We start from the raw sequence: 21,001 nt of genomic DNA, 5'->3' as shown, positions 1-21,001 counted from the left end.
AGAGATTGGCCAAAATCGCCTTCTCCTCCCTGATTTGTGCAGCATAAATCCCATCTGGGGGATAGCCTCTTGCACTGGCTCTGCACACCTTACAGGGCAGTGGGGCTGTGCCAGCCCTCAGTGCTGCAGGACTATAGCAATGTGACATCCTTCTGCAGGGGGACTAAGGAGCGGGTGGATGGCTGGAGCTTGACGTTCCCTGGGCTCAGAAAAGTGTCATTGTCCTCTTCTCTCTGGTGACAGATGGCAGAGGTGCATGCTGTGCCCCGGGGCTTGTACGACGGACCCGTGTTTGACCTGACCACCACCCCCAAGGGGGGTACCCCTGCGGGGTCAACTAGGGGGTCCCCCACACGGCAGACCCCGCCCGTCAGGAATCTCCATCAGTCTGGATTCAGCCTGTCAGGTGAGTCCGTGTTGTGGCTGGGCTGGGAGAGGGCAGAGCCACTGGCCATATGTTCCTGTCCCTGGCCTGGGGCAAGGGGCTGTTAGAGGTGGCCTGCGGCAAGGTAAGCACGAGAGTGGATCATGGCAGGGCAAGATCCCGTGTGTCCCTTAAAGGACATGGCTGGAGCTGCACCTTGCAGGAGTAGCCAGTCAGACTGCCTGGAGGCCACCGTGGCCGTGGAGGCCAGCACAGCATCCGATGCTGTTCCTGCTGTGTGGGTCTGTTCACAAAGAATCTGCAGAGACTTTAAAGCCACTGCGGCTCTGAGTTGCTGCTGGAGTTGGAGTGGGTTGCAGTAGATAGCCTCTGGAGGGCCTTGGCAGGACTCCAGGCTGCCTGACTGCTCAGTCTGTGAAGAAGATGCTCTTAACTTTACTTTCCCCGTTCCCTTTGTACTGTCTCATCCTATCCCAGGTACCCAGGTTGATGAAGGCATGCGCTCGGCAAGCAAGCGCATTGTCGCGCCCCCGGGAGGCCGCTCCAACATCACCTCCCTGAGCTAAATGTCCCGGCTGAGGAGGAAACAAAACCCCTGTTCAAGCAAAGGAGGAAAAATGGTACATTGGTGTTGAAGAATGAAAAGAAATAAACCTGTTCTGAAGAATCAATAAGCCTCAAGCCTTATGTTTCACAAATGCTACTTGCTACCTAGCTTTAAAGATGTTGCTTCATTTTGTTTTTGCATAGCCTTAAAGTTCTGTTGTTGTTACTGTTGTGGGTTTGGTTGGGTTGTGTTTTGCTCTTCCTCTCTGTATGCATGCTGCTCGGACAGGTTGCTCGGTTCAATGTTATTGGTGTTGAACGTGTGTGGGATGCCGTGGTGTGGGACAGTGGGAATGGCCCACAGGGCGACCCGGCCAGGCAGGTGAGGGGCAGGGTCTGGCCGGAGGCAGGATGTCAGATGGGGAGGGCAGGTGCACTGAGCTCGTAGGGAGAGGTGGGTCTGTCACATTCATCTCCTTCATCTCCACCCAATGCTCTGGCGTTTCATCATGAGGCCTGTGGGGGAGCTCGAATCATCTCTGTAACAGCTGTCACAGCACCTTGTGTAAGGAGTTTTACTACTTTGTACACTTTATTAAAAAAACAGTTGTTCCTTCAAACAGCTCGTGTTGTCGGTTGGCTCTTCTCTTCCTCGGGCCCCTGCTGCTTGGCAGGGGCAGTGCCCAGCTGCCCCCGCAGGGAGTGGGCTGGGGCAGCAGAGGGGTTTGGGTGCTGTTGGGGCTGGAGGGGCTGCAGCAACAGGCTATCAGGGCTACAGCATGCAGTGCTCTCTGCTACACCTGCCAGGGTGTTGGTGTAGCTTCTCAGGCAAAGGTAAAGGTATTGGCAGAACAGCACAATGCAAGTATTTGTAACAGCTGTTCAGTTTGTCCGTGCAGTCTCTGAGCCTGGCCTGGCCACCATGGGCTGTGACTGCCTGGCAAGAGCTGTGCCTGTCTTCTGTGTGTTGACAGGGACCAGCTCCACATGGCACTGCCTGGGCACGGCTTTGGGGTCATCCTGGCCAGACAGCCTTGGAGGCTGTTTTCTGTGGACTCCTGTCAGTGAAATGCTCCCCTTCCATCAGGCATTGTCTGAATGAAAGGCACTGTCCTTTAAAGCTTGCAAAGCATGTAAAAAAAAGTGATTGTTGTTTAAAGACTACAAAATTAAGGGTCAGTTTCAGCTATGCTAAACAAATAACACTTTTTTCCCCTCTTCTTTAGTATTTGACCTTGAAATATTTTTTTTACATGTCTGCAACTCAGGCAGGGCAAGCTGTCTCTGCCGCAGTCCTTAAGGGGCCAGGCCATAATAGTTGTGCCAGGGTAGGGAAGGCTGTGCTTACAAGCATTGTGAAGTTCTTCCATCAAGTAATTTAGGCTTTTTCCTGTTGCCTGGTAGAAATTAAGCTGAGACTGTGCCTCTGTGTACAGAGGAAGAGGGGAAGAGAGAGATGGTTGTAGAAATCTTTAAATTTCTACCTTTTAAAATTTTTAAATATGCAATGTTCTTTCCATTTAAGGACTTCAGTTGTGTTGGGGCTTTTCTGACCAGCCAGTGGAGAGGTATTTCTGCAGCAGCAGATTTTTCCCTAGTGAGGAGCAGAGCTGGGATTTCAGATAAATACACTTATGGTATGTGAACCTCTGCCTGCCCCAGAGCAAGGCAGCGATGGCGATGTGCTGTGCAGGAGACAGGGACAGCTGTCAGCACGGTCTTGCCTGGTGCCAGACCTGCTGGAGGACTGGGCAGAGAGCAGAGGATCCATGGGGAAGGCTGGAGGTGCTCTGGATAGCCTTCCTGGGAATGATGAGTCCAAGGCAGAGAGACAGGGAGTCTCCACCCCACTGTGAAGTCCTGCTGCTTGAAAGCCAGCAGGGCTGGGGAGGGGGAGAGCAAGCACACCATGACATAACTGGGGTTATAACTGCTCTCTATGGAGCGGGGAAAGGTGTGTTGTGAGTAAGCAGGAAAAGGTGACTTTCCCATGGCAATGACACTCACTGGGGACGCCCATACCCTCTCCCTGATGAATTAATTCCGCTCCAGCTTTACAGCTCCCTGCGCTCGCCTTCCCGGGGCTGTTCCACAGGCAGGGCGATGCGGAGGGAGGTGGTGAGGCTGCAGACACAGAGTGGGCAGCCTTGCCCTCACCCCTGAGGGGCTGGGCAGCAGCTGGCCGAGGGACCCCACCACTGCAGGAGGGACCAGAGCATGGAAGACACCAAACTAAAGCTTGTTTTCAGACACAAACTGCACTGCAAGCCGCTGCACAGACACACGGGGCAGAGAGGACATTTACCTTCAGGTTAATGGAAGGCAAACTCTTCATCACACGTTCACTACATTGCTAAGAATGGGAAAAATGTCAAATAAAGAATGAAACCTCAGGCCTGCCAAAGCATTTAAATAAAAGCATTATTCCTGGCATTACCACAGTAGCAATGCTTTTGTCAATCTCAGTCTTGGAAAGACCACACCAGCAGTGCAGTTGTTCCTGAAGACAGTTCCTGCTTAAATCAAGTGTGATTTCAGTGGTAGAGGCATTCAAAATACACATTTAAATTCCCATCTGGTTTTGGAAGCCAAACTCCATCAGATTCAGTGAGCTGCAGCAGTTTTAACATGATGGTGAATGTATTTTTCAGGCCAGACTGGTAAAGCATCTGGATTCACCAGCACCTGGTTGTTACAGCTTGGTGTCCACATCTGTCTGCACACTGGCCACCAACCATGCCAGCCCTGCTGGGTACATGGAGAGAGCACTAAATGGGCAGGAAACCTTTGCTGCCTCCTCCCAGCTAAGGAAGGAGCTCATCTCCAGTCTCCTGTGCCCACCCTCACAGGATGTTTGCAGGAGCTGTCTGTAAGCAAAGGCCACTTTTGTCACAATGCATTGGTGAAGACCCTGCATCTGGGAGCCACCTCTTCTCCCTGGGGAACCAGCCATGAGCCCTTCCATGCGGGAATGCCAACATCTGCAGAGCCCTGTGGCACAGCTCTGGGCACCTCTCAGCACAGCGCAGCGCAGCTGCATGGTGGCACCAAGGGCTGTGGCACCTGCCAGCCAAGCCAAAATAGTGAAAACTGTCTTATCCATTGTCTTGTGGTCCCATTCCTGGCCTCAGGAAAGGCAACACGATAGGATCTGAGTCTAACCAACTGTGGCCAATTGCAAGGCGACCTCCACAGCCTCTCCCCCCATGCTCAGCACCCTAGGGCTGTGGGGATGAGCTGAGGGAGTGGTGCCCCAGCTCTCCTCTGTGCCCTGGGCTGCTGGCAGGGTCCCAGCAACAGAGGACAAGTCCACGGCCTGACATTGCGAAGGTGGATGGGTGGGTGAGCCCCAGTGCCATGAGGAGGTCCCCTGCAGGGGCTGAGCTGCTCTCAGAGGTTGATGTTCTGATTGTCCTCCCTGTGTGGGCCTCCACTTTTTGTCGTGGTCTCTTGGATGCTGTCATGGTGGGGTCTTACCCTTGGGGATAGAAAAGGATGATTGAACTGTGAGGAAAAGCCCAGGCAGTGCCAAGGCCCCATAGAAGTACAGCTGCCTTGGAGCTCCCCACTGCCTGGCATGAGCTGCCACTCACTGCACAGCTCCTCCAGCCCTGAGTGCCCCAAGCTCCTCCAACACAGCCCCCCCGGCCCTGCCCTGGGTCCCCAAAAACTGTCAAAGGCTTTGCCAAGGGCCAGTGCCTCTTCTGCTGCCTCTGGATCAAAACTTACTTTTCTCTGTTGAAAACAATGAAGTCTCTCTGGAGCATTTCCAGGTGCTTCTGGAGGTGGCTGGCCTTTCATATTGGAATGGAAAAATAAAAGATATAGGGGATAAATTCACAGTTTACACAGAAGAACATTGCAAGGACAATTTCAATGACACATGGCAATATGCTTAGGCACAGAGCATCTTTAGCCCTGCAGTGGGAAGAATGGCATTAAGGCTCTCCTCTTGCAGTAAAGCAGTGCATACAGATTCTGCCCTTCACCACAGAGAAGATGGAGAGAGTTTTAGGAATAAAGTTGGTCACAATGGAAAAAAATATTCTGTTCAGTTTACTGTGGTCTTGCTAGATGGCAGTCATTGAAAAATGAAAGGCCTACCATGCTTGTACCTGTTTGCTCTCACCTGGGATGAATTGTTTTTGCTTGTGTCTTTCTCCTTCTTAGCCAAGCGCTTTTTTTTTTTGTGAAGAGGTTTGGATTCCAGGATCATTTCTTCCAGTTCAAAGGCTGGGTCACAGTTCAGTCTGCCTTTCTGGAGGGGAGAGAGAAATGGCCTTAAGCGATCAGAGCCTGTCTTAAGGAGTCTCTTATAAACTGGACTGCATTTGGGAGCTGAATTTTGTAAAAAAAATGCACTAATTATAATTGCACATGCAGCCAAGAGCACTGGCTATACTTCTGATATACTTTATCAGTCCTTTCAGATATGGACGATATTCAAGGTGTCACAGTGGCTCCTTTTGTGCTCCTGCTTCTACTCTGCCCTTTGCCTGCTTTGGAGTGGCAATGAGGATGAGTACAGTGTCCTGGCTGGGTTGTGCCTTTTTGAGAGTAGCACAACAGCCCAGTGGAACTGGTCTTCAAGCAATAGAGAATCATACCCACTACAGAGAAACCCAGCAACAAGGGCAGATTTACAATTAACAAATATACATAGTTTAGCTCAACTTCTGCTGAAAACCAGTTGGAGTAGTTGGACTATTCTTTATAAGGGTTATGTTACTTATGTGCTGTTTTAATTCAATTTAAAAAGGCCCATAAATACAACTCTAGTGCATGTGCTATTTACTGTTAACATTGAGCTTGTTGGGGAAGCATTGCAGGAGAAAACAATTCCCATAAGATGGTGGGTGATCTCCAGGCTGCTGCTGAGTCCATCCTGGTGCACCAGGATTTTGGATATGGGAGCAGCATTGCTCAGAGCCTGGGTCAGCACGAGAGGGCTCACAGGCACTATCCCTCCCACACAGATGCACAGCCCAGTGGGCTGTAACACCAGTTCTGCACCCAGAAATTCCGGGAACATTACAAACAGGGCGGATCATTTTGGGGCACCCGCACTATAGTCTCCCTCCATGACTCTTTGTGACACACTCACGGAAGAGACAGCTCTGCCTGGGTCTCTCTTTTCTCCTTGGGACACCTGACGCTTCAGTGGAAATTTGTCAGAATGTCCCAGTACTGGGTGTGAGGAACCTTTACACTCCAATGGCCTTACCACAGGAATGAATTCTGGTAGTGTTCTTTTCTGGAGAACAGCATCCCAGTTCACATCAGACAGGTAGGGGACGGACTGGATATCCTTCAGCTGAGAAAAACGTTTCTCGGGGTTCAGCTCGAGCAACTGCAGCAAGAGTTAAAGGGGAGAGATGAGACCATCCCACAGGGCACACGTTCTGTGGAGCACGGCTGAGGACATGTGGTGCCAGAGACACTGCATCGAGGCTGGCGTTTGGAGCAGTGCCTCTCCTGCTCTGGCTCAGAGTCCCTTCACCAGGGTATGCGACAGGCTCACAAGCTCTGCCTCTGCTTATTCCCATTTTTACAAATTGCTTTTATCCCCACTGTAGGAGCAGGCAATGAGGCAGTACAGTGGCATTAAACAAATTGTCCAATGTTAAAAATAAGCGTTTGTTTGGAATGGGAAGTTCCACTCACGTGTTTGTGCTCTGCTTTCAGTACTGGATCAGTAAAACATCCTCTTTTCTCACTCTACTAAAGTAATATTCTTATTCCAGTGTGAAAGTATGCCTTCACACTGCTCATTTTCATAATTTTTTAACCTTGCTGTAGGGATTACTTGTGTGGAAGGAAAGGGTTGAGGTGGTCTCTGTTCAAGGATTATACATTACATAAACTCCTGATACCTTATGCTCCTAAAACTCAGCAGGAAAACCAGATGATCCAAACGCTTTGGGGAATTTACAGGCAAGGTGACCTGCACAGCCCTGCCCTGGTGTGCAGCCAGGCACAAGCACTGTCCCCAGAGCCCAGCTCCCTCTGCAGAGCCCTGGGCTCCAGCTCAGCCCAGCGCTGCAGCTCCGCAGCACAAACACAGAAATCCACAGGGCACGGCAGAGCCAGGAAGGAGCCACAGCTGGCGCCATATATAATACATATGGCTGCTAAACCAGATGCAAAGGAGCACTGGGACATTTAAATAATTGCGACATTGTATTATTTATTCACAAGGGAGCCTCCATGACTTGCGGCCTGCTGTGGTTCAGGTTCTCCTGCTGGAAAATCAGCAGGAAACACACTGTCAGCATAGGAACACACAGGACATCTGCAGCAAATATTCCTGTATTACTGTTAGGCTTAATGAAATACTGGCTTAATTGAATTTTCAGCAAATGGAGATATTCTGCAATTTTCTTCCTTGACAGCCTCTTTTTGTTAAAATGTTTGATAATCTATTTCATTAGAAATTACAGAATACATATATATATATTATTTGGAACAAAAACCAGTTGAAAGCTACATGAAGTACTACTTCATTGCCCACACTTATTTGAGATTAAAAAACTATTTACATACTTCCTTAAAATTTGCTGCCAGTGCTGCTATGCAGGGTGTAAGTGCTCAGCTTTGCTGCCACTGCTAAGCCCAAGTCTTGTTTATTGAAGCTATGGCTCGCTGCCATCGCCTTCCTGCAGCTGACGTGTGTCCCACAGTGGGCTCTGCAGGGACCTGGCCCCGGCCATTTGCAAGCGCTCCCCACCGTGCAGGGCTGAGAGTGGCAGGAGCACTGGCCCTGCCGCCCCCTCACCTTCCTGATCAGCCCCACCATGCCCGGGCTCCACGCTGCCGGGAACGCCACCGCAGCTGTCTTGAGCACGCGAGCGATTTCACTTGGGGACGTGTTGGACCGAATGTGGTATGGCCTCTGTGGAAAACACCACAAGACAAGCATGAATTTATCTGCTTTTCAGACTTCTTGAGAAATCTGGTTAGAGCACAGAAGCTTCATACAGTCTCACTGTCCGGTCCCCAGCCTCCTGTGGGACATCTCTCCCTGTGTGACCATGGCTCAGTCAAAAAACCAAAATGTCAGCAAGAACTACACTAATAACTGGACATTTAACAGCAGGACAGGCAGGAGCAAATCCCAGAAGTCAGAGTTATCAGCCAGTGGGAATTTGCTTGGTCTTTTCACTGTTTTTATCTTATAAGGCTGTGACACATAGTGCTGTGGTTAGACCGCTCCTGATACTGCCTGTAAAACGTTTTTCACTCATGCTGGGGACAATGCCAGTGAAAAGAAGACAAATATCCCCCAACAATAAAATCAGCTCAGAAAGGGATGTCCCAGGAAGGGTCATCAGGACTCAGGGTGACAGTCCCTTTTGCTCTGTGGCTACTGTCATGTCACTGGGACAGGTGAGCCACTGCAGAGGAGCACATGGCCCACTGGAGCACCAGGGACCCCTCCACGTGCAGTGCACAGCCAGTGAGTGACACGGGGACACATGCAGTGTAGAGTGCAGGTGAGGTCACCTCCCTGTTTATTTTCCATCTACAATTCTGCCAATTTATCTGGAGAGAGAACTTGAAATGGCAGTGTTTCCATCTTGAAAGTTTTGATTCACAGATTTTTACCTTATTTTGTGGGGAAGAAGGCAGGAGTGTATTAAAGGTACATTTAAAGAATAGTAGCTATAAATAGTGAGATCAGATCAGGTGCAGTGTGCTTGAAGTGTGCCAATGCTAGATGGACCTCAAGGCCCCCTTCCCTTCCCCTGGGTGGCAGCATCCAGGTGCCACCATCTCGCCACAGCTGTGCCATCAAGCATGAGCACAAGACAGCATTTCCTCTCCTGCCTTTAGAAACAAGTCAAAACCCAATGTGATTCACAGTCCTGCCATTCATTTAGCATTATAGGTGGAAAACTCAAATATTACATTGAGATGTTTATTGCTTCAGTTACCCAACAGGTCAGACAGCCACATCTCTTCAATGTCTGCTAAACTGATCTCTTGCAACTGAGACACACAGATTCAAATGAAAAAATCTGTTCATCAAAATGTTTTCTGCAAAGACTGCTGATAAGAGGTTTTAAAAACCATGTTTTGCATACTTATACTGAAAGAAGCTTCCAAGTTTCCCAAGATCTTAAATGTTCCTCTTTAAATTACATTCTTTTGTTTAGAATACTGTAATTTTAAAATTTTTGTCCCACTTTTTTTCACAACACTTTCAAAACACTCATGCATTTGTCTATCTACAAAGCTCTCAACCTTGCCTGCGTCAGCAGCAGAGCCCTGACGGCACAGGCAGGGATTGGGCTTTTCCCATCATTTGCTCCAACTGCTCAGTCTTGTTACAACAGCAGCAAGTTTTTTTTCAAGTTTTATTTTTCCTTGGAGAATAGAAGCTCCAAGTAAAGGATATTGCACCCCAAACTTCAGGAGCTGTTGCTTGTTTGCCTTGGCCCCTTATATCAACCCAGAGGGCCTCAGCTGCACAGGGAACTGCCACAAGATGCTGTTCTGTATTGCAGCAGCTTCTCTGAGCTCTCAGCCATGATCACAAGAGCCCTGGTGAAGATGTGATCTCTGCTTCCTCTGCTGTAATAAGTCCTAAAGCCTTGAATTCAGCTTGGCCATCTCATCTCATCTCTGCTGTAAAGCATTAACCCTCCCAACAGCGTGTCCAAGGGCAGAGCGAGCCAGGCCATGAGCCACACACATACCCGAGTTCTGAGCAGCTCGTAGGCAGTGACTCCCAGTGACCACCAGTCCACGGCAAAGGAGTAGCTGGTGGGTTTTGTGGAGCTAAACATTTCAGGTGCTGTGAAATACAGGGGGGAAAAATTGCCTTGCTGCAGTCCCCAATGGAAATGAGCAACAGAGAACCCCTGACCCCTGCCCTTCCCGTGCTGCCATGCTCCTGCACCAGGGCCACCCAGCAGCCCACAGCCCTCTCCACATGAAACTCTCTGTGCTTCTCTGCCCCAAAGCCCAGAAAGAGCAAATTCCTTTTACTGACGCAGGAGCTGCCCACCATTCACAGTAAATGTGCTCCAGAACAACCACATTCACTCAACCTAGGCATAAGGTGGCCTAAGTGTCTCTTCACCCCCCTGAGAAGTAGGGCACACGTTCCCCAGCTGCACTGAGGCATTTCTGGGGAGGGACTCCTGTCCCCACCCTGCATCCCCTCCCCAGGGTGCTCCTCACTTCAAACTCTGTGTGTTTTGATGTGGATTGGGAAGAAAAGAGTCCCAGCTCTAACCAAAACTGTCTTCACCTGTGTCCCACCACAGCACTCCCCCCAAGCCCACAAAATGGAGATTCCAGAACATGGAACTGCCATTGGTTCTCACCCATGTAGGGCTTGGTGCCAGCGATGGTGGTGACAGGGCTGTCCTTGGTCAGCATGGTGGCAATATTGAAATCAGTGATGTGCACGTGTCCTGAAAGACAGAGGCCAACGTGTAACAGGCTTGGCTTTAATTTCACACAAGAAATAGCTCTGAATCAGAAACATAAAGTAAAATACCCAATGGAAAGGAGTTTCCAGGTAAAAAAATCTGGTGGGAGAACTGATAGAAAATATTTCAGCTTGCAGGCTGCTTGCAGATGTCTCTTGTTTCAAATACCCCCTTATTTTCCCTTTGGGGAACTAGAAAATACAAGAGCTCTCCAAAAAGTAATTTAGCAGTGATTGTTTTGAGTCTTCCTATATTTCAGGATCAGTCTGGGAAAAAAAATGAACTCTGTGTGTGTCCAAAGCTTTCTTAGCTTTTCTAAGTTTGTTGGAAGACAAACCTTTGCTGTCATGGATGAAGAAAAAGAATACTACAAGTCACAGTCAAAAGGACACTGGAGCCAAGGGTATATACCCAGAAAAAACACTCTGAAACCTCTGCAAGAGAGAATTTAAAAAAATCACAGTGAGCAGAGAATAGACTCAAAATTCATCCCAAACTGTAGCATCATTATAAAAGTTAGTAGGTTGTGTTTTCCTGTGCTGAATGCAGCTGTAGCGACTAACAGAGCCTTTTCCTCTTTTTTTTCCCTCTTCAGGGAGTGCTGATCCACATTCCCATGGCCATGGTGATCCCAGCTCCTCTCAGGAAGCTGTGTCATCCCCGTCTGAGCAGCACAGAGCTCTGGGACAATGGTGATGGGTCCCCAAAGCACCCAGCAGTGAGGACTGACCAAAAGCAGCCCCCCATGGGATGGGCAGTGCCAGGCCCTCGACGTGGCAGGGAGGACAGGGCTCTGCAGAGTCCGTGCAGGGAGCAACAGCCGGAGAGAGACGGAGCAGGGCGGGACAGGGGCTCCAGCACCGGGAGGCAAAGCCACTTTGCTGCCAGCTCCTAAATAAATAATCAACCCCTGCTCTGAAATGAGAGGTCACATGCAAACGGATCGAGTCTGGGCTCGGTGCTGCCAGGCAACCTTGGTCACACACACCCAGGCAGGGCCTCCCTCGGGAGCTGCAGCATCTCTGAAGTCATAACAAATGCAGGTATGCCTCCTCCCTGCACTGACTTTTCAAGCACCTTGCTCTAGCTACTAATGAAGATTTCTCACAACAATACAGTTACTTGAATTTTAAAAAAAATATGACCTAACAAAATGTTTCTCTTTACAAACTAAAAAATATCAGACAACTCTTCACTGTGAGATCTTTGCTGGGAAAAAATGTGACTGAAGAGCCATGCAAGAATATAGTCAAGAGTTTTGCCTATGAAAAACTATAGAAAAACCAATAGCAACATTTATAACATACCTAGCCCCTAATCCTCCTCCGAGCTCCCTCCCCATGCCAAATGCTCAAGGAAAAATTAAATATGTGACCAAGGCTTATCCATTGCACCATAATTAATTCTGTTTGTGCACAAACCCTGCAGTGACACAAGCATTGCCCTTCAAATGATGCATTTTGAATAAGTTTTAAACAAGAACCAAGAAAATGTTAAAATCAGGCTCCTGATCCCAAGCAGCACCAAACATAAGGTACCTGCAGGTGTCTTGTAGGGACCATCAAGTCAGTGAGCCACAGAAGGTGTTGGCTAAAACACCAAGGCAACCCCAGAAACACCACAGCATCACAGGCTGCCCAGTGCCCTGAAGGTACAAGACACTGTTGCTCCAAAGGCAAGAGACAGCAAGTGAGCACAAAAGGATGGGAAGATCCTGCTCCCAGCTGGGCAGAGCAGGAGAGCCCAACACAAAAGGATGGCAGCAGCAAGCAGCGAGAGTGCAGCTTGTCTCCTGCTGTACATTTATGTAAAGATATACAGGCTCCTGACTGCTGCTAAATAGTGGCATGACCACAGAGCACCTGGCACTTACCGTGCTCATCCAGTAAAATGTTGTCGGGCTTGATATCTCTGAGAAACAAAGCAGAGAAGGAGAGACAGCCATTAGCCTGGAGAAGGGGCAGGAAGCAGGGCTGCTGGCACCCCAGGAAAGCAGCTCTGGGACACTGGCAGGGCCACTGCACCCTCACAGCCTGGGCTTCCCAGAGCTGATGCTCCCCCTTGGCTCGGGTGTAAGAGGGTGACCAAGGAATCAGCAGCAGCAGCAGCAGTGGCTGCAGGGGTCTGGGTGAGCAGCACTCAGCTAAGTGCACCCACAGCTCAGTTAGGAGGCTTCTTGTTGTTTTCCTCCTGTCACTTTTCAATCTATTTCAATACTGTATGAGAAGGGGTGCCCAGTACAAATTAAAGTATTTTAACATCATTGTTCTAGATACAAATAGGTTACCCACAGGTTTTATTCCTAAGTTAAAGGACCCCAAAAAATAATACCTATAGCAATGCTGTAGGGAAACACTTTAACTGAAGGCAGAAAGCATACACCTGATACTCTGATACAGCCACAGTGTCACCTGAGTGGCTTTACAAGCCATTACCTGGCTTTAATGAGCTCATTACACCAGTCCCCATTGAGCACCTGGCCAGCTGATGCCCCAGAGAGAAGGTGCCAGCCAGCAGGTGCAGTGACCTGTGCCAGCTGGTGCTCCCCACCAGGCACAGGAGGTCCAAGTGAAGAAATGAACACGTTTAGGATTTTATCTTTAAAAATTCAATCATTAGGATACAGTTTGAGTTCTCCAAGCCACCTGGAATCAAAGCCCCACAATATAACTAATTGTCATCTAATAGCTTACAGTTTTCTGGCATCTTGTTACCCAACAACTTCCAGTGGGTTATTATAAGCACTGGTTCCCTTCCTGGTGCCATCCCATCATACAGGTGGGTACAGGGACAGGTGTCATTAGCAGAGCAGGACAGCATCAGGTAAGCAGCTGATTTTCCCCCTAAGCACAGTGGAACTGTTTACTTTTTTTTTTTTTTCAAAGTTATTACTTTTTAATTTCTATTGTGTCTGTTTCTGATCTCCCTCAGTCTGGCATACAGCCTCTGAAATTACACTAGCACAGTAAGATCATTCTCAGGATGCAAACAAATACCAGAGATAATTCTTGTTATTGCTCATTTATATATTTCTTTTTTATAAGCTGGTTCTATAATTTCCTAACTTAAAAGATATTAATATTTCCCATTCTTTAACATCTAGGTGGGAAATAATTGCAGCCTGAGTTTGGTGTCTCTGCACAGTTTTGTTCAGCCAAACAAAACCATTGCTTCCCTGTCTCCTGATGTTCCCAATTACAGCTGTTGCAGTGTAATTGCCTCAGACGAATCACTTTATCAATCAAACACTATCCCACTGGGTTACAGTGTTAATTAAACAACTCGCATTACAGTGTTAATTAAATAACTTGCAAATTTTACAACCTGCCATACATGTTTTGTTGTACTTGATTTAGCTTAAACACATGCAGCTGTGTGAAAAGCACACTGCAGCCCCACCTGCAGTTTCTCCCACTCCTATTGACACTGGGGCAAAGATCCATGCAGGTAAAGCACGAAAGCAGCAGCGTGAAAGAGGAGACCCTGAGGGGGTGGGAGCTGTCCCCGGGCCTGGCCCCTGGTGGAGCAGAGCAGGGCAGAGCTGCTCTGGGCTCTTGTGGTGGTGCAGGGACAGGCAAGGGTCATTGTGCCCTCACAGCCTGGGCATGGCAGCTGGGCCCTGAGGACAGGACAGGCACTCACCCTCACCAGCTCCTCACCAGTGTGTGCCTTCCCCACTACCTACCAGCACCACTTCAATTTTACACTTTCCATGCTTAATTCTTGTACTGCTCAAGAATGCTCATCTGGAGTGGTATTTCTAAATGAAATGTGCTCATCTGGAGTGGTATTTCTAAATGAAAGTATTTCCCTACAGCATCCCTGCAATTACTGACCCTGACAGACCCTCTCTGATTATCCTCCCTGACAGCAGCTAACTTGGCTAAACTCTTGGGCCCCTGAGCTTTGTGCTGCCCACGACAGCAGCAGAAGAGCCATGTGTCTATCCATCCACAGCCAAACCCTGCTTCCCAGCCAGGGAAACCTCTGCCTCCTCTGCTATTCTGCAGGTCTTCAAAGGTATGGGAAGAGCTCAGGCATTTTTTTCACTGGCCATGAGAAATTGTGGTAGCCAAAAAGAAACTCTCAGCATTTCTAAAAAGGGATTTACCTCATCCAGGAAAAAGTTGTGTTTGGGCCCAGTCCTCGTATTTTGGTGCAATACAGAGGGGGGCAAAGGGAGACATCTTCAAGCATGAACACAGGAGTTCTGAGTGCTGACACCTACTCTCCCTGGATGAGGATGGACATTAATGAGTTACAGCTAATTAAAACCTATCAGAGACATATTTTTGCAGGATCAGTGAGCAATCAAATATGCTATTTCACAGCTATCCCAGAGGGACAAATCAGATGGTTTCTGCTGTATTTGAAATACTTTTCTGGGGGAAGCCTTGTGTTTCATAGAAAAGCAAATACACATAGGAGAAGATGTTGTTTATCACTTCAGCTTCTATTTGTTGTTTCACATAAAGGAGTAACAAGCCTGCCTGTGGCCTGGCTGACCTGTGGATGATGTGCCTGCTCTGCAAGTAGTCAAGGGCCAGCACCAGCTCACAGATGAAGAGTTTCACAGTTGCCTCTTGGAACCGCACGTTTTGCTGGAGGTGGTAGCGCAGGTCCCCTCCAAGCAGCAGGTCAACCACCATGAACATATCCTCCTCATCCTGGAACGAGTACCTAAAACAGCACACGCGTGCTTCAAGGACAGCAGCATTGAAAAATGACAGGTAGTAAAGGAACATGTGGTACCTCTGGGAATACTCATAATGTCTTGGAATATTTCACTCCAAATTTCACGACCTTTCCATGCTTTGTTTCCCACTATTGTCACACTTGTGACAACAATAATTCAGTCTCAGGTCCGAACAGAGTCAGAGCAGATTGTATGAACAGCTCAGGATGGGCATTCTGCCTTCTCTGAGCACCAGCAGGAGGTGACCACAGGAGCCAGGCAGAGGAGCCTGGACCTGCACCCCTGGCCAGACCCAGCACTGAGGGCCCTGTGCCAGGGCAGCATCTGCTCAACACCACAGGGTGCAGCTGCTCTCTGCTGGTCCTCTGTGAGTGATCTCATCTGATGGACTGTGTCTCTCTGAGAGGGGCTGACAACCAGCCATGAGCCCTTTTCTCATGGACTTTTCCTTATCAGCACACTGCTGGATGTGCTGACCAGCGCCACGAGCCAGACCACTGCTCCACACAGAGCTTGTAGGTTTTGAATCACCCGGAGTGCAGGAAAGACACAGGAATGCTAAAGGCATCCTGAAGCCAGGGCTGGCAGGGCAAGAACAGCAGCAGGGATGGCTTGCTCTGTACAGATCTCTACACAGACACACTGGTCAGCTTTCAGCTGCTGAGAGAGCTTTACCTGGAGCTTTGTGTTCAAGTAGGAAAGACAAGGTTGGAGATATTATATGGGAGGTGCAGCTGCACCTTTGCCATTCATACCCCAATAAGAACCACTCGAAATGGCAACAGCAGCAAAATACCAAGAGTTCACTGAACTGCACTCAGGTTTCAGGAGATTTTAAAAAGGAAGAATTATTCAAAGATTTTTGATCTTCAGTGTCTTTTAGACTATTTTGTGTGTGTGTGTGTGTTATTAGCATTGATAATTTCTACTTTATTCTAAAAAGAAATCCAATTTCCAATAAATGAAATTACCCACAACCCTAGAGGAATGCTGAAACTACAGGATATTCACCACTTTATCATGCAATATGTGACCTCACACCCTTGGAACATTACTGCTGTCCTCATAAAAATTAAGAAAGAAATGTCAAGGGATAACCAGCAAAGAGCTCTGCTTGGCCATCAATCCCACGCTGCCAGAAGTTGCTGGTGATTGCAAAGAGCTCCTTTAAATACAGGTGGGGTTGTGGTGACAGCCAATACCTGCCTGGGGGACACTGCAAAAGGACACATGAATAAACTCTCTTGTGCTGTCTGAGAGGAGAAGGGTGATAACTGCTTAACCAAACAGGATTCCCCTGAAACAAGAGCCCCAGTCAGCAGAACACACCAGCTGCTCCCAGGACAGGCTTGAAGCAGATGAGGAGGGTCTGATCTCCAAAGTGTCTGCAATTGACTCAACCAGTGAGCCAAGGCACCACCTCTTACCATAAATTAACCAAGAAAGGGTGTTCCAGGCCCTGCATAATCTGCAGCTCCTTGAAAACATTTCTCACTTCATTTCGCTCCACACACTTCTGTTTGTTCATGTATTTCATGGCATACATTTTCTTGGTGTCAGTCTTCTGCACCACACAGACCTAGGAGAGCAGACAGGGGATAAAACAGAGATGATTTGTCAGCAAATTTGGGCAGGTAAAGCCCAGTGACATGAGTGTTTTCCAGCAGCTCTGGCAGTGCCGACACTGCCAGGGCACAACTCCATCCACCAATGCTGCAACACTGACACTGCCTGGGAATTTCTTGGGAATTTCACCCAATGAGAAATTTTGGGGGGAAGATAAGAGGAAGGAATTTATCATGAACAACATGGGAGACAGGGAATCACAGAGAAGTCAACATTTTATTTAATGCCATTCACTAACCACCATGTCCATTCCTCCCACACTGATGCTGCTGGGAAGAGCCCCCTCCACCACAGAGCTACGGGTCAAACACTGGGACCAGCACCTGATCCTCACTTTCCTGAGAAGTGTTACTCAGTCCACAGGTAATCTTGGGCTTTGTTTAAGGGCCACTGGGCTTTGGTTTGTGGCTACAGAATGGGAAAGTATTCAGGCTCTGGTTCCTTTCTGATTACCAGGAATTGAAGGTCAAGGCTCACTGATAGTGCATGGGCTTTGGTTCTGTACTCTCATGTGAGTCTCCAACTCATCTATTTCCACCCAGTTACATCTCCAGCTGCCCACATGGTGATTAATTTCCAAAACACTCACTTTTCCAAAGCTGCCCTTCCCAATAGCTCGCAAAATCTCAAAATGGTCGAAGGTAACTGCAAGAAAGAGCAACATTTCAATATTAAATGGCTGAGAAAGCATTTGATGAAATTATTTTATTTCTACTTTTTATCCCTATGAGCTTTTGCCCTTCAGGGACAAAACTCACATGCTCAGATCAAAATTCACCAGCTCAGATGAACTGGTTTAAGACATGCAAAGAAAGATAATACAACTGCCATAAAGAAGCAACTGGTGTATAATCACAAAACACTGTTTTGTAAACAGGGGTCATATTTCTAAACCAAGGTTTAAGGAACAATGTTTAGATAAAAAATACTGACCTAACCAGCCACAAAAAACATCTTTAGCAAAGAGCAGCCAACGCTGCTGAGGTCCCCAGGCTCATCTGCCAGGCAAAGTCAATGCTTGGAGCTCAGGTTCCCTCATCCCTGCTGCTCACCCCAGCACAGCCAGCACAGCACCACATGGTCTGTTACAACTCATCTCCCTTTTCTCGCGGTGATTTCCCCAATTTTTATTATATTCCCTCCCCCCCTCTCCCCTCCTCTGCTCTGCAGCTTCAGGAAAACTCGGCCACACGACTGGGAGCAACCATGCCAGTCCCTCCCCACCAGGCAGAGGAGCAATGACACAGCTGATGCTCTGCTTGGTCCAAGGGTGATTTAACCCCAACAGCTGCTGGTGGGCTGGAGAGGACACTGGCAAAGGCCCACGACTGATGAGCATCCTTCTCAACCCACCACTGTCCTCACCTTTACCTATTTCTTCTTTATCTTGCAGCAAACTCGGCCAGCTGGGGGAACATCTGGCTGCCATCCCCAGGACACTTCCCACACCCTTCTGCCCAGGAGCAGCACAAACAAAATCTGGCTTCTTGAATGGTCTCATCTTGACTACACTGGGAATCAGATCACCTCGTAGCCTTGAATCTTCTGTCTGGTTATTACATTTTCATTTCACTTGCTTATTATCCACACCTGTCTGCTCAGAGGAAATGCTGAGAGAAAAATAATCCTGTAACCCTACTTCAGCTGAAGGTAAACAGTGCCCTTCAAGAAGTTCAAACAGAAATTGTGGTGCTACAGAAAATAGTGAAATTATAGCAACAGCAATTTGGGAAAATATGCTAGAATTGTTAGGACTGTCACTGGAGCACCTACACAACACCAAAGGAAAAGTCTCCCTGTGCCACAGCTGCAGAGATGGGATTGGTGCCCACCACCTGCTGCCCGGGGGAGGAACCTGCCTGTGCCATGGAGCAGTGTGCTGTTTCCTACTGTACCTAGAAGCTCTTAATTAATTACAGTTTTAATTGAAATCAGAATGAGGACAAGATTGTGACATCTAAGGTGAGATAGCCTCTGGTTACCAATTTGCAAGATAATGGAAAATTCCCTAGGGGGCATCTCTGTTTCAGCTGGGTTTCTCTCCCCTCTGTATATTAAAACATGACTTATTAGAGAAAAAATGCAGTACCACTTTTTAAATTTGTGCAGGGCCATGGAAACAGAACTGCACTGGTCTGCACACTGTGTCAGCATGCAAGAATGGCCCTGAGCTCACTGAAACCCAACAAACTGACAGCAAACCACCGACAGGTCAGGACAGGGCCTTTCCTGGCACTGCATTTCTCAGTCACAGAAGCTGGTGCTGTATGAACACTGAAGCCAGAGACAGACCCAGCAGAGACCAGCCAGGAAAATCCCACAGCCAGAGCACACCACCCTGAGGAAGGTGCTTAGGAACACAACTGCTCATTAACCCAAGCAAGCATAAGTGGTTGCTTATGAGAAATGCCAATAATGAGCATTTAGATGCAGCAGGAACAAAATCTTTAGGAAAACTTCACAGCACAGATTTCTTTTGAACTACAGAAATGGAAAAAAATATGAAAACCAAAGAAAAACTGTAAGCAGTTGCATTAATAATTTGGAAACTGAAGCTGGTTTTGCTGAGCAGCTGCAGACAGGCAGTGGCACTACAGGGCACATTGGAACAGCATTGATGGGTTACCCAGCTCTTTGTATGCTTTATGTTCATTACTATGTATTTGTATTTATCCACATATGCATTTTGTTGTTGTACCTAGGTGAAAGCCCATATGGCAGTCAGCAAGCTGACTCATGCAACAGCAAATACATTTATGGAGCAATCTTTTAATGACTGTCTCTGTAATCTTGGCAGCACAGGGAGCCTGGCCTCCAATACTGCTCCCAGCAGTAGTTTTCCAGCTCCTTTTCCAGCCAACCCGACTTGCAGGCTTGGCCTCCCAGTGCCTGCAGGCAGTCCTGCCCAGCTGGGCAGCCACAGTAGCAACCATGGGAACATCCATTGCTCCAGCCACCTTCCCACCACACTTCTGCCACTGCTCCCTGCACTGGGACCCCAGAACAGACCTCTCCAGGCCCCAGAGCAGCAGCATTTTGTCCCTGCCCTCGAGGTGCCTGGCAGTGTCCCAGGGACTCCTCAACACCAAACCTCTGCTGACAGTTTTACTTTCAGAGCTGCTGGGAGGGGAGGCAAAAGGGACCCCAACACCGGAGCACAGCTCTGCAGGGACCAGGGGCACACTGCTGCTGAGCCCACAGCCCTCTGCTCACCTGGGGCACCCAGGAGTGTGCAGCCTCAGCACAGGAGCTGGCTGCACCCCCACAGTCAGTCTGCACTGGAGAACTCCGCAGCCCCAGACAGCAACAGGAAAAGTTCTTACCATCCTCATTCCCATCAAAGGGGGGTGACCTGCTGGAGGTGCTTGCCCCCATGGTGTGCTCGGCCCGGGCTCAGCACTCTCCACTCCTCTGGGTTCTGCTCCCACACCCGAAGCCTCTGGGACAGTTCTGCTGGGGGTCAGTCCTGCCAGACCTTGGCAATGTCCTGCTGACGCATCCTGCAGAAGGCAGGAAGCAAAAGTTCATCATTTACAGCTTGCAAATGTCTCACTGGGGGTTCTCTGCTCTGAGGACAAGCCTGACTGTCAGGGAAAAGCACATTGCAATGGAGCTCACTAGAGAAACCAGCAACACACAACCTTGCACCTCAGAGCAGGACTGCTGCCCACTGCAGGAAGGGCAGGAACAGACCAGCAGACCCAAAGATCTGGCTCGTGTTTTCTGTGTCATTCAGCATGTATTTTGTAGCTTCGGGGGTGACTAATTGTAGTGAGACCAATATCCAAAATAAATGGACATACTGACTTGGCTAGATAAAACCAAAAAGCACTTTTGACTGATGAGGTCATGTGGAGGGGTAAAAACTGTGGAAGAAGAAAATCACAGAATTCACCTTTTGATTTAAGCAGTTACACAAGTCTTTCATTTGAGAAAAAACCATACCATTCTGGTATTTCTAACAAAAAGATTCCATGTAAAATCAAGGTATAGTTTCCACTCAGGTTCTTCAGAGGTTTTTTTTGGATACGAACTATGAACAGAACAGCAAACCTGATTTCTGGCTTGATGCTGGCTGCAGTGACTGGATTTCCTCTCCCACTGCAATGGGACAGGTCTGTTCATTAGCAGGGAGTACAGGAGTTTTCCAATCTTTCCTGACATGTCTGTAGAGTTTACTGACAGCTGAGAGAGCTTGAACACTCTGTAAGTTACAGCAGCCACTATATTTTTTAAGCATTCACATGCAATGCACCTTTATGTGCTTGTTTTTGATAAACCTCCCTGTGACATACAACTTTATACCTT

At 48.4% G+C, this 21,001-nt stretch overlaps 2 protein-coding genes across 3 annotated transcripts in view; one reads left to right on the top strand and one right to left on the bottom strand.

Moving 5' to 3' along the window:
- DPYSL3 (dihydropyrimidinase like 3) overlaps positions 1-1,553 on the top strand; it is a 28,243-nt gene extending 26,690 nt beyond the window's left edge. For both annotated transcript variants that reach the window (XM_071443691.1, XM_071443692.1), the window contains exons 13-14: positions 244-406; positions 863-1,553. In XM_071443691.1, the coding sequence (XP_071299792.1) occupies positions 244-406; positions 863-951 (252 nt within the window). In that variant the 3' untranslated portion in view covers positions 952-1,553. The remainder of the gene's footprint in view (positions 1-243; positions 407-862) is intronic.
- A 2,699-nt stretch (positions 1,554-4,252) lies between these two features.
- Positions 4,253-20,182, bottom strand: STK32A (serine/threonine kinase 32A). The gene is made up of 12 exons (XM_071443762.1): positions 20,017-20,182; positions 17,283-17,338; positions 16,495-16,646; positions 14,878-15,051; positions 12,245-12,282; positions 10,264-10,353; positions 9,631-9,728; positions 7,707-7,823; positions 6,156-6,281; positions 5,061-5,189; positions 4,661-4,725; positions 4,253-4,409 (listed from the first exon to the last, which is right to left on the bottom strand). The coding sequence occupies exons 1-12, from the start codon at positions 20,066-20,068 to the stop codon at positions 4,322-4,324; spliced, it is 1,185 nt and encodes a 394-aa protein (XP_071299863.1). The 5' UTR covers positions 20,069-20,182; the 3' UTR covers positions 4,253-4,321.
- Positions 20,183-21,001: the final 819 nt, after the last annotated feature.

The sequence above is a fragment of the Agelaius tricolor genome, unplaced genomic scaffold (genome assembly GCF_023055355.1).
Source record: "Agelaius tricolor isolate 1412-34295 unplaced genomic scaffold, bAgeTri1.0.p SCAF_18, whole genome shotgun sequence".
Classification (NCBI taxonomy): Eukaryota; Metazoa; Chordata; class Aves; order Passeriformes; family Icteridae; genus Agelaius; species Agelaius tricolor.
Note: the sequence above shows the minus strand (reverse complement) of the source record. Positions and strands in the feature narration are given on the sequence as shown.

What these genes read in the sequence shown, in the direction of transcription:
- STK32A (XM_071443762.1), bottom strand. Translation starts at nt 20,068, where the DNA reads ATGGGGGCAAGCACCTCCAGCAGGTCACCCCCCTTTGATGGGAATGAG. An exon ending in GGAAGGGCAGCTTTGGAAAA is followed by an intron (nt 16,647 to 17,282) that starts GTGAGTGTTTTG and finishes CTGCTCTCCTAG; the next exon opens with GTCTGTGTGGTGCAGAAGAC. An exon ending in TACCAGAATTCATTCCTGTG is followed by an intron (nt 5,190 to 6,155) that starts GTAAGGCCATTG and finishes TCTCCCCTCCAG; the next exon opens with AAAGGCAGACTGAACTGTGA.